We start from the raw sequence: 12,411 nt of genomic DNA, 5'->3' as shown, positions 1-12,411 counted from the left end.
GCTTTGGGTGCTACTTTTACAATTTGAAAAAACCACATGAATAAAGCATCTCAAACATCACGATTCATTAGATTATTTTTTGCATATACGACAGTGTTGCTGGAACTATATTAGCTTGGAATAACCAGCACTAGGCTCATACCATGAGACTCCCCATTTTTACTACTTCCCATGTCATAAGCACAGTGCTGGCTACTCCAAATCGATACTCTGGGCGTGACATCAAAATTATTTTTATTGGCGCCCAGCGGTCCTCCGGATATAGATACACTGCCGCGTCCTGCAGTCCGATAAAGTGCGGCGCCATGCAGAGCGGGAGGAAAACATGCATAACGATGGTTTACGGCTGAATGCATTTCATGACACACATAGCCTACAACGGGATGCTGTCACTGATTTGCCTCGCTGGAGAAAAATTCTGCACAAAATGTTCTACATGTATTTACAGCAACCAAAAAAGGTCTAGGTCTCCCACCGTTTTGGAAAAGAATCGTCACGGTCACCAAAGTTGTTGGGGGACATGTTGTCTGAACCTGCAAGTCCTTGCATGCTTACCTTTAAGAATCTACTATAATGCAGGCCTAGCCTGTACGTACCGTAATTTTGGAATGTAAACGGCGGCTTACACTTTAATTCTCACACTTAAAAAGTCCCTGCTGCCTATATTCCGGGCGGCTTAAAAGACAACATTTGAACAATCATATCAGTCACTAGACGCTGCCCTGCGCCGCGCCATGCCATGCCGTGTCCGGACCACCAGCCGGTCGGTCACGCCTGCAAGCAAGGTTTTGATAATCTTCTTTTTGCTATGCAACTTTCTCGGCACCCGATGCCAGGTTAGTCACTAATCTTTGTAGCAGGTCTTACGGTTTAGGAGGGAAGCATCCCAATTTACATAACAATAGAGTTGGGGTACAATAGGCAGTTTTTAATGAGCTTCAGCCTGACATTTTGTGTCGCATGGTGCCGCATCCACTGGGTAGATCAGAGAGGGAGAAGAACTGCCCAGCGCTCTGCGGCAGGACCACAATGCATAATGTGGATATCTTGCCTTATCAGGTTTATAGCACACCAAGAGATATCTGTTATTTAAGAGGCTTCCTGCACTGGCACTGGACAAAAGATTCTGTGATTAGGATCTACATTCTTAAGTCCAGTGCTTCAGACTAGCTCAGATGTATGTCAATGTCTGAAATGGAAACAATTATAGACTGATCTGCACCTTGACCTCACATATGCTTCTCTGAACAGTGTACATCGCACACATGTACATGTATGTACATGCATATGGGTCACTCCATGAAGTTGGATAACAAAGTATGACATCTGTCATTTTCCCCCCAAGTTTTAACACATTTTGTTTCTCATAACTAGTAATACTTTTGCAATAACTAAGGCGGACAAGGAAATACTCAGGTATTATGCCACATTTAGCAGGTAATGGATGCGACACGGAAACCACACAGAGTTTCAGCGCACAGCGAAGATTCTCCGAGTTGCAATATGTAATGAAGATTCATTTGGTATGTTCTAAAGAATGGCAAGTATTCTACCAAAAATAAAACAATAAGGAAGGGAATACACCACAAGAACGAATGTCAAGGTAGGTACATGAACTCGTTTTGGAAGACTTTCCAGACCAGGTACCGTGCAGTTGGGCTGAGCATTTTCCCGTATTTGGTCAGCATGGTAGGGTTCGAACGAAGTGTAATCTTTGAGGCCATATATGGCCGCCTGGATGGCAATATTTGTGTTGATCTTTACCACATTTCTGCATGATTATAGTCAAAATACACTGAAAATATCATGCGAGATTGCACAGAATACAATGCCAAAAATTTGGCAACTTTATTTATGATTTCCCAGCCGGAATGTTGCCCGAGTCCCGTCCCTGCACGGGGCATGAACAGGGAACCTGCAGCCTGCAACACACCACGTTGTGCTCGCTAGCACGGTTCCTCACGGTGCAGAATCGCTCCTCTGTTAATCCTTGAGAGATATGTGGAACTAGATGTATTAGCAACGAAACTATACCATTTTTTACATGTGGGAGCATGTACCATATTTTCTTCTTTTTAGGTTTAGATAATATAATACCAGCATGGAAGTATGCAAACTGGAGTGAGTGCTTCATGATAGATGGTTAACATTGTCAGTTTGAAAATGTGCTCAAAACCTGTTTATGTATGAGTTTAATTTATGGCTCCTCCACGGGCATCACGGTACCACCCCTATTATTACATAATGATAACGGACTAACGGTCATTGCAAGATCTGGACGTAACTTTTAAATCGTCCAGATTTTTTTCCGATCAATTGTAAATTGTAAATAATAAAAAATTACCAAGAATGAGCACATTACACATGTACTCATGTACAATGTATGGCAGTGCACTGAATAAGTGAAATCACATACATGAACGTGTCGTGCCTGGCTGGCAAGATGACCATCTTGAAGTATTGAAATATGTAACACGAAAACAGCCATTTTCTTTTTGTTTTGGATGTCAGATGTCAATGATAAACTGGCTAGTAGTCCATCGTACATTGTATGTGTTTACCTGCTACAAACTTTTTCCCAAATGTAAGCTTTGAATTTTAAACTCACGGGATCAACTGGAGTGACGACGACAATGCTTTTCTTGTTGGTTCTAATGAATAATGCTTGGTCAGTTTTAAGCAATTCCCGATTGCACGAGAACTTTTTCACAAATAAACAGTAACCGGTGCATAAACGTCGCTAGCGCTAGCGCCCAGCTTCCTTTCATTTCGGTACGATATTTGCCGTTCAGTTTGCTCCTAATATTGTCACAATCAGAGCGATTTTTTTAGGTAGGTTTTCCAGCTCAAAGGTCGAAAACTGATGGGAAAAATTCCTACCTCACATCGAATTTATAATCACACGAGTTTGACCACACTGAGCTTGAGTGTGAATGGAAGAATCGCTGCTGTGGAGGCCGTCTTGACTACAATTTGGATAGCAGACCGGCAAGGTCAAACCCCATGTGTGTAGCGTGTGCATTTTTATACTCAGCAGATCGGATTGCAGTGTTGGCGTTCTCTGATATGCAAGGGTCAGCGTGTTTCGTGTTTGCGGTTAACTCCTTTCATGTCTCATGTCTGTTTGACTTAATACATGCTGACACGCTAAGCGTGTTTGGGTTTCGGATAAAATTCTGACCTGTGCCCTATCCCTCTCTGTGTTCTTTTTATGATGTAAATTTAACTGGCTAATTATTTGATAAGCCATGTGATTTGTTCCAAAGTCTTCAGACCGCAGGCAAATAACCAGGTGTTCCCCAACTTCATAGAATGACCCATATCAAAGAATGAAGGAAATGAGAATTAAGGCTTGATTAATCATCGACTCCAAATCTGCATGTCTGATTCACAAATATGGGGCATAGTCCAGGCACATATTACATGTAATTCACTCTAAGAGACTTTTTCAGTTAAAATGTTACAGGCTGAAATTCTTGATTTAACATGTACCTTTGAAAACTTTGTGTCTGGACTCAAATGATTCAATTGTGCAAAGCACTGGTGCTAGCACTAGGCACGAACATCTTGCGCTATTGCATGCTGTGGTCCTGCTGACATGTGCAGCCTTGTTTTCAAATGCAGAATTGCACCAATTGGCATTGAAATCGTCATGGAGGGATTCCTCTGATACTGCAGAGTTTGGGATTCTGGGAGAGCGATGTACTGGATTACTCTGTTTACTAAAGCCTTCTTAGGGGTCATCCACTGTCACCTTTTTCATGACCCGTTTTTTTCTTTGTACACTCAAGGAGGGGAAGAGGGGGTCAGGAAAAGGAGTATGCTTCGCACATCCATGAAAAAGATAACGAAAAATGGATGACCCCTTAGCTTACGTTCTTTCTATACAAACCTTGGCAGCAGAATCAGAGGCTCCTTCCCTTACTTGCTCCTTGCATGATGATGCAATATTCATGGCTGGGTTCCGCTCTTCCTCAGCCTTCTCTGAGCTGCTCTTACTGGTCGCTCCATCTTGGGCGGCATCTTGGCCACTGGGCTTGCTCCTTCCCACTTCCATGTTGCTCTATTTAGGTGGAACAGAGGCTTGAGAATTAACAAAATCCTGGGTTTGGCACAGGCTATGAATTGAGGTGAAGGCTACGAAGAGCTCAGTTCCTTTTTCATTTTCTCGTTTCCAAGGGGTTGCAAAGACCAAGCGAAAGCTAAGGCATCACTTACACACAGCCTCTCGATTTTTGACCATGCTTTGTTGACGTGGTTGAAATAGTTCTGGGTTATGTACTGACTGCTATTAGTGTTAGTATTTTGTGAGGAAATTTTGGCCTTAGTCCTCTCAAAATTCTCCCCCCTCTGCCGATTCCATTCAATGTCTGTAATTCAGTAAAAGCACGCCCACACAAATAAATGATGCACACAATCAAAGTGCATAAATGTCCCACCAGAAAAAAAAAGAGATTTATATGAGATGCATAAAGATCTGAAAAATAAATATGCAAATAAATGTTTATGTAAAGTATAACAAAGCCACTACTTTTTCCAGTATGTTTACAAGTACATTTTATTCAAACAAACCATTTCACAATTTCAATGTTATCCCATTGCTCTCTATAGACATAGGAAAATTGAAGAAGCTACGACGTCAGCATTTTAGCACAGGGCGGGGCGCGGGAGAGGACAGGATGGTGTGTATTTGTAACAGCAACATTTCATGCCTTTACATCAAATCCACCAAGATGGTCTTCCTCTAAAACTACTTCTCCGTCTGCATGTGTTATTTGACAGGAAAGGGTTGCTGTCACCATGGTAGCATCACTCACCTCGTCTCACAGCCAACTCGTACCGGTACAACCTCTGCTTGGACCAGAGTGGTGGTAACCATTGGTGACTCAGAACATCCTGCCAAAAAAAGTTAACCTTTAGCCTCAACTTTGAAACTAGATCTGTATGTAATACAGATGTAATGGTTCACAGATGAGAAAAAAATTCAACAAAAAAGTCTAAATGTGTCCCATGGTTTTTAGAATACATGTACGTGTCTGTGCCAAAAGTGGGAATGTACTGGCTTTGAAAAAGACGTAAAGAAATCTTTAAAGTTAAAACTGTCAGATCAGTGAGAAGGATGCCAGCTGTAATAAGAGTACACAAGCGTCAGAAATTTTTGCACTCCTCCTACATACATGTATGTATAAAACTAACACTTTCTGTTTGTCCATTCTGTCTTTGAAATGTTAAGAATTTATGCACAGCGATGGTTTTCTTTATAAATCAAACAAAAATGATTTACTCCCATAAATTGGAAAGAGTAGTTGTCAAGGCAACACTCTACGCAATTCTTTTCACATTTAGGAAGAATCTGGAGAAAATAATGCGAGAACCTCCGGTGACTCATTCCTTTTGTTGATTTGCAGAGTGATGCAGTCTCATATCCCAAAAATGTCAATGGAAACAATATGTAAAGTAAAGACAGACTTGGCCTAATCCCCGGCATGCTTTCACACTGATCAGAATGCGGGGGGATGCTGCCAGAACTGAGGCAGAACACTGTCCATGGGTGTAAACTCGGGGGCAGGGAGAATACACCCTCCATCCCCTGCTACCCCCCCTCCCACCTTTTGGCAATTAGAAACGCCAAGGTGGAGAACTGCACAAACCTTCATACGCACCATCTTGATGTAGATGTACGTTACATATAAGGTGAATTGAGAAATGTGAGCTCACAAGTAAGATGTACAGATACAGTCCATGAAACAGTATCATGAGCAGTGTTTCCAGTGTATTTCGTCTATGCAGCCCTCTCTCCCAAAAAACTTCCACAGCCAGGCAATTTCAGGATTTTAATCAAAGGTGATGGGCCAAAACAGCCTGACTGAAATGTCAGGCCTTCAAACTTGTCTGGTTAGTGTATTTAGCACCCAGTTTTTGTAAAGTGTTTTGCATTTGTTCTATTATATTTGCTTAAATGTACATGCTTTCTAAGGGCATACAAATAAACATTCACAAAATCGGCCTACGTCCCTCCGATGATTTAAGTATTTTACGTTACCACTGAATATTGCTGCCAGCAGACTCAATCTTAATTTTTCTTTTAAATTGGCCTTGTAAAGTGCGCATTTCTAGTGAACCCTGCTGTACTAAGCACTGTAGGTTCAATCCCGCCAATTGCATCCTACCCCTGGAAATGCAAACTTGTGCATCTGTATCTTTCGGCAAAATACGCCCTTGGCCTTTCAACTTCAAATTCCCGGAGTACATGCAGAATTACACTCAAGTCTAAGCATTCGAGACTGCTGTACATGCAGTTAAACAGACAATGAGACAATTTAGTGCAAATGTATTTCAAGAAATTCCAAAAAACGGATCCCAACCTTCTGTTTAACCGGAACCCCATAGGGTGTAAGTAAAATCATATTGGAGGATTCAGGACTGTTAGGGACATCTTCTGGAAAATTCTGCCCAGTCATTGTACAAATCTACATATATACATTCTACTTTTCCCACTTTTTGATGGAGAGAAGCTACAATATTCTGAATAGGCTTTAAGATCAAATGTACTTCAACCCATCATAGTTTTTTTCTTCTAAATTTCCATTCACAATTTATTCGTTATTCCCCAAACCACTCCCCCTGCACTGAAATGAATTTACATACGTGTAAGCCCCACCACACCTTTTGCTACAAACTACTGTAGGCTATCATTGGATGATATGGTACCATGATTGCTGGCTAGCCACTGTATTAGCAGCCTGCAAGTAATTATCGTATATGCGTTGATCATGGCTAGTGAGCTGTACGCTATGAAAATTGGGCGGCTGATTTTAGTTCACTCGTCTCTATGGGGCCAAGGATGTTTCAAAATCTTAGAACTTAATGTGTACACATGTATACATGTATGTACCTGCATGCCTGAGCTGCATATGGATTTTGCACAGGGATGAGAGGGGAAACCTTATACAAATGTGACACTGGTTGACACAGCATGTGCACCCATGCCCTTGAGTGAGTGTACTACACCATATTTAAGAAGGGGCTGTGCTTCCATTCCTACTGGTACATGTACTATGTACCTCAATGGCACTTCCTATTCTTCCAATATAAACACTCTCACACAGACTAAGCCCCTACAGGTACATGTATGTATCATCAAGAATGATATACTAACTATAAAGGATAGGGAAACATCCTTGGTTCCCTTTCTGTTCTGTCCTTTACGTGGTAAAGTGTTTGAAAAGTGCACATGGGGAGCAGTGTCAGAAGACATCAGTCCTTATAAGGGTGCCCTCAAATTCTCAGTAGGGACTTTTCCCAGTACACCAAGCAGGTACATCATGGGGCAGTGGTGTCCAAGGGTTGCCCTAGAGCTGTAATTCATCACTGAATTTTCTCGTTTCCAACAGCTGGAGCTGAAAGTACAATAGATGAGATGTGAAGATAAGCATGTTTGCGATGTAACTTACAAAATGTACATGTTTGCAGAGTTGAACCTACTCATTAGTAATTTTAAAACAACAAAATAGACCTACAACATAATGAGGTAATGCAGTGTTTACCGCGGTGCATTGTGGGTGAAAGGTGGGGATGTTGCAGGAACGCATCGACGTGACACGTTATGTGTAACGTATACTATATGGCTTGTGTATCGACCTGACACCAAAAAAAAGAAAAATAAAAAAAATTCCCAATTATCGTCCGGAATGGTCCATGTGAACTGCTGTGTTCCATTATGTTTATCAAGCACTCAACGAACGCCAGAGCTGCATTTTTTTAAAACTTCCACGGGACCGCAAAAGGCGGGAAACAACCTCCTCCCACTCACTTGTCCCCTGGAAAATAATTGGATCCGATACATCGTAGGTTTTGTCTCTGCCTACAAAATGTAGACTGCATACGTACAGAGGTCCACTTGGACTTCGCTTTGATGGCCTTACTTCTCATGGAACTTATCCAAATCTGTCGCCTTTTGCAATTCCGTGGAAGTTTAAAAAACGCAGCTCTGGCGTTTGTAGAGTGCTTGATAAACACAAAGGAACACGGCAGTTCATATGGACCATTTCGGACGATAATCAGGAATTTTTTTTGTGTGTGTGTCAGGTCGATACACACCCCATACAGTATACGTTACACATAACATGTCACGTCAACGCGTTCCTGCAACATCCCCCACCTTTCAGCCACAACGCACTGCAGTAAACACTGCATTACATCATTATGTTGTAGGTCTATTGTGAAATGCCGCAGACAGTGCGGACCACATTTACTACAGTGTATGGCCTGACTTGTGCTCTGCTGGGATTATGACAATGGAATAACTAATTTCATTTCATCTAATCATGTAACTTAATACTAATGTACCAGTTGACAGCACAACATGGTACATATACATGTACATTCACATTAGTATTTGAGGTTTACAGCAGAGAAACATCATTTCAGTTTTTTTGGAATTTTATACACTTGTCCTAAGCCAGTGTTATCTTGTTTATATAATCTTATGGGATCTGGAAAGGGCAGCTTTAAAATGTTTCATTTAGATTTTCCACTGGAAATGGAAAAACAAACAGAATAAAACGGAGTTACAATAAGATACATTGTCTAGATAACCTCTGACTTCAAAAAAAAAAAACTGGGGATGAAAGGTCACAAATTGAGTCAGTTGGGTATTTCAAAAGCACATGCCCAAAAATGAAGCTCATGTAATTCAGACCTGTGTCCAAGGTCTACCCTATCAGCAGGGCCCTGCACAGACTCTCGCGTATGTGCTGTCTTCCTGAAATGACCTTACTTTTATGAAATACCCAGGCCACAAATTGAGGCCGGTTTCCGAAAGTTCATTTGGATGCTTTAATTGTGCATTCCTTCCTTCTAACAGACAAGGTTTGATGTACATGTATGTAGACCAAATGCCCACATTTCTGGAAAACAAGCAACTTTTTTTTTTCAATTGCACATGAAGCAGTCCTTTTTGAGAAGTCTCCACATTTGTGACCCATCATCCTAAAACCAGGCTGAAGTAGGTAACTTCATAACCCTAAAACAGTGGAACTTCCATTGCTCAGATTTTCATGGGAGTTTTACAGCTATCACTACCTATAAGAAGCTTTCTGCAGACAAAATTTTGATTTGACATGGATCACTTTAAAGAGTAAAAAAGCTCAAGGAGAGGAATTGTCCAGCATCACAAATACCGACTTCAGCCTGGTTCTGGGATGGTGGGTCACATTTTCATGTTTCACTCCAACACATCAACAACCCATGATAACCCATGATAGATATGGTATTGTTTGAGTATGAGCCTACACTGTATGCATGTACCGGTATGCTCAAACACAGACGAGTCCCAGACATGTAAGATCCTAGATGCAAGTTCCATGTGCATGTATATAGATCTCACCACTGCAATACAAGTGAGAACAGCATTGCCATTCCAACTTTGTCTGATCATTTTGCATCAAAGTGGCTAATGTCACGGCAGTGGCATCCTATGGAAATTTTGTAATGATAAAGACTGATTTCTAACTTCAATTCCTCGGGTTCTGCCTGGCAAAGTTTAAGCATGAGCCAAAGTTTCAGCCAAATGCATATTTTTTGCAACCATTTACTTTCTTAATGCAGTGTTCCCTCCTGCAAATGGAAAATTGGCACTATTGGTGAAAATGCCAATGGTGAGCTGGAATCATGACTCCCTGGGATGTGTGCAAAATCAGGTTAAAACTGGAGATCAACAAAACTCTGCAAAATAGTGGGAAGTCTCTCAGAGCCATCTTTACACACAACTTTACTGTGTTTTATGTAACCTTTCAAAACTATTTTTCTTATTGATATCCTTGACAACACTATTCGAGATGAAATTCAATCCCAGTCCCACACAGGTGCTAAATAATGCAAGTAGGGCTGCCAACCTCATCTAAGGTCAAAGGTCACTCAAGAATAATGTAGCCATACTTGACTTCCAGATTAAATAATAAGGCATCAAAAATCAAAGGATAGGGTTTCATGAAAGGTCGAGGGCAAGATTTGTGTGTTTGTGGTTTTTCTTACTAAGCCTCAGAAAGGGTCACAGTAAATTACTGTGCATTAAAGATTATTTTACTTCATTACTTTTATGAATGCAAGTATGATTGTTAGTGCATACTGCAACTTGCAAGTTGATTTTTGGACAGCTGCATAAATTACTCATATATTCACAATGGAGAGCTGAGTTCTCGTAAGTGGCTATTTTTGCTGTTTACTAAGCACGCACATTGGAATCCATGCACGAAACAAATGTGTTAGCATACGTGGAACTGCTGCCAAAGTGAAGTATACGCTGTACATGTGCAAGCGTCACCCTCAGTGCTACACATAAAAAGATGGAGGTACATGTACTTGTACCTGTTGAGTGTTTCAAAACATGCCTGAAACTGTTAAAGGAAACAAAAAATATATGAGCTATGGCAAAACAAGAATAACATGTTTTTGGGGGTGGTTTTGCCTCGAGAAATATGGGTAGTACTAGCCTATGTCAACTTCCATCCAGTACCTTGAGGGGGCTACCATCACTTAACTACCATGCACATGTATCTACCCTCACACTGGTAATGGTCCACTCAGATTCAATCTTCAAATATTGTAAAACCCCTTTGAGCTGTAAGTACTGTCATTAAGTTTACTGTTACATGTACCATTAGCTTCACCATGGCCTACATGGGTACAGCCTGGTACTCCTCACCAAACCATGCAAAATCTTTACAGAGCAGTACCAATAAAACCTGAACTTCAACACTATACAGCTGTCATGCATGGCAAATTTAGCTCTTCGATGTCCAGGTATTTCCCCATCACAGAGCCATCACCTGCACACACTGCATGCATGGCAGTGTGGCACCTCTGAGAACATGAAGCCGATGCTGGACAGCTAAACTGAGTTTAAATCATTTGTAGGTAGAACTATAATAAGCCCCTAGGGACATGTACATTGACTTATATCACCTAACTCCACAAGCCTTCGCTGAGGTCATGCAGGGCTACCGCACTGCAACAGACACAAGCCATGGTGTAGAATAGTACAGAAAATGATCCCTGGGCGGGCTTCGTGTTGCGGATCCGATCTGAAAATGAACCCTACATGTACATCGCACATGTATACACGTGACCAGTTTATCAGGCTTTTCAATCACCGCCGCTGAGCAAAGCACACTACACAGTAACTGGGACCCCGCATGTTTAGTCCATTCACGTGTACATGTACGCAGGCCTACGTCGATTCTTGATGTACATGTACATGTATGTAGCGCCAGTAGTCGAACAAAGCTGTACGGCTATGGCGCCATTGTACCATGGTTTACGTATAGTGCGCAGCAAGCGGGCGACTTAACGCCCGTTGTCACAACCCCGATACTGGCGGCTCGACACCGGTCCTAGAATCCATTTTACTGCCCAATCGCGAGACAAGGAAACCATCAAAGTACATCTTTCTGATGTATGTGATCTTCCTTACCTACCTTGCAACTGGTAGTCGTCTTCTGTGGAATTTTGATGCCTTTTTCTCGGGTTAAAAAATCGCTTCACTCGCGCCTCGTCGACTGTACCGATACCATTGAAGCCCACACACCAAACACTCGTGTCCAATATTAATAGTATATTATGGCGAAGCTCGCAGACGCGACGTGTACACGTATATGTATGCACAAGGGTTGACTCGGGTGGCCTTTAAATAAATTCCCGGATGAAGGTACAGTTTTCTGCTCCACCGATCACTCATGGCAGGTACGAGATAAGTACGGGAAATGGTCAAGCGCGGCGGCTCCTGGTGGTATTGTGACCAGTCCGTACACAGGCTGTTTCCATTGGTCAGTATCATGAATGTCACACTTTTTCCTAGAGTGGCACCGTGACATGTGACACTGAGATCTGAGGTTGGTCAGAATTTTGGGGCTTACTTTCAAAGCGCGGAACGACGAGCCCCATGATGTGACTATACTTCCAGAAGTACCCCCTTTAGGCCTACGCGTGGGGGAAGAGATTTGAAAGCAGGTGACTTTTTACATCTGTATGATTGGGGGCACGTGCCCCCCCCCATTCCCTTGCCCTCAGACGCTCCCCCCCCCCCTCTGAAAAAAATGAATGGATATTGAACAAGGCTAACAAAAACTTAGCCGGTGCCCCGTTAGATACTGGTGCCCCGTTTGTGCCCCCCCCCCAGTAAAATCCTAGCTACGCCAATGTGCTGCACTATAGCGCTGCACATACCATTTTAATAGCACACAACTTCTGGACAAAAACCTGCCACGCGCAAGGGAGAATCCTGATATTTTCGGGGAAGAACAATTTGTTTGGGGAAGCCAAATAATTCTAGTATTTTGGCCTTTCTGAAGGATTGGGACTACGTTTGGGTATTTCTTGCATGTTTTTCAAAGGAACGGGGAATGAAATGGA

General features: G+C 42.1%; 1 protein-coding gene across 7 annotated transcripts in view; it reads right to left on the bottom strand.

Moving 5' to 3' along the window:
• The window catches only part of LOC110981281 (uncharacterized), a 28,494-nt gene extending 16,748 nt beyond the window's left edge, over window positions 1-11,746 (bottom strand). The window contains exons 1-4 of one of the 7 annotated variants that reach the window (XM_022238738.2): window positions 11,474-11,746; window positions 7,160-7,400; window positions 4,818-4,896; window positions 3,893-4,063 (exon numbers count right to left, since the gene is read on the bottom strand). In XM_022238738.2, coding sequence (XP_022094430.2) covers window positions 3,893-4,057 — 165 coding nt within the window. In that variant the 5' untranslated portion in view covers window positions 4,058-4,063; window positions 4,818-4,896; window positions 7,160-7,400; window positions 11,474-11,746. The other 6 variants (XM_022238737.2, XM_022238739.2, XM_022238736.2 and 3 more) reach the window with 6 other exon arrangements.
• Between the last annotated feature and the right edge of the window lie 665 nt (window positions 11,747-12,411).

This window comes from Acanthaster planci, linkage group LG13, assembly GCF_054643075.1.
Source record: "Acanthaster planci isolate LZ-2023a linkage group LG13, COTS_SCS, whole genome shotgun sequence".
Lineage (NCBI taxonomy): Eukaryota > Metazoa > Echinodermata > Asteroidea > Valvatida > Acanthasteridae > Acanthaster > Acanthaster planci.
Note: the sequence above shows the minus strand (reverse complement) of the source record. Positions and strands in the feature narration are given on the sequence as shown.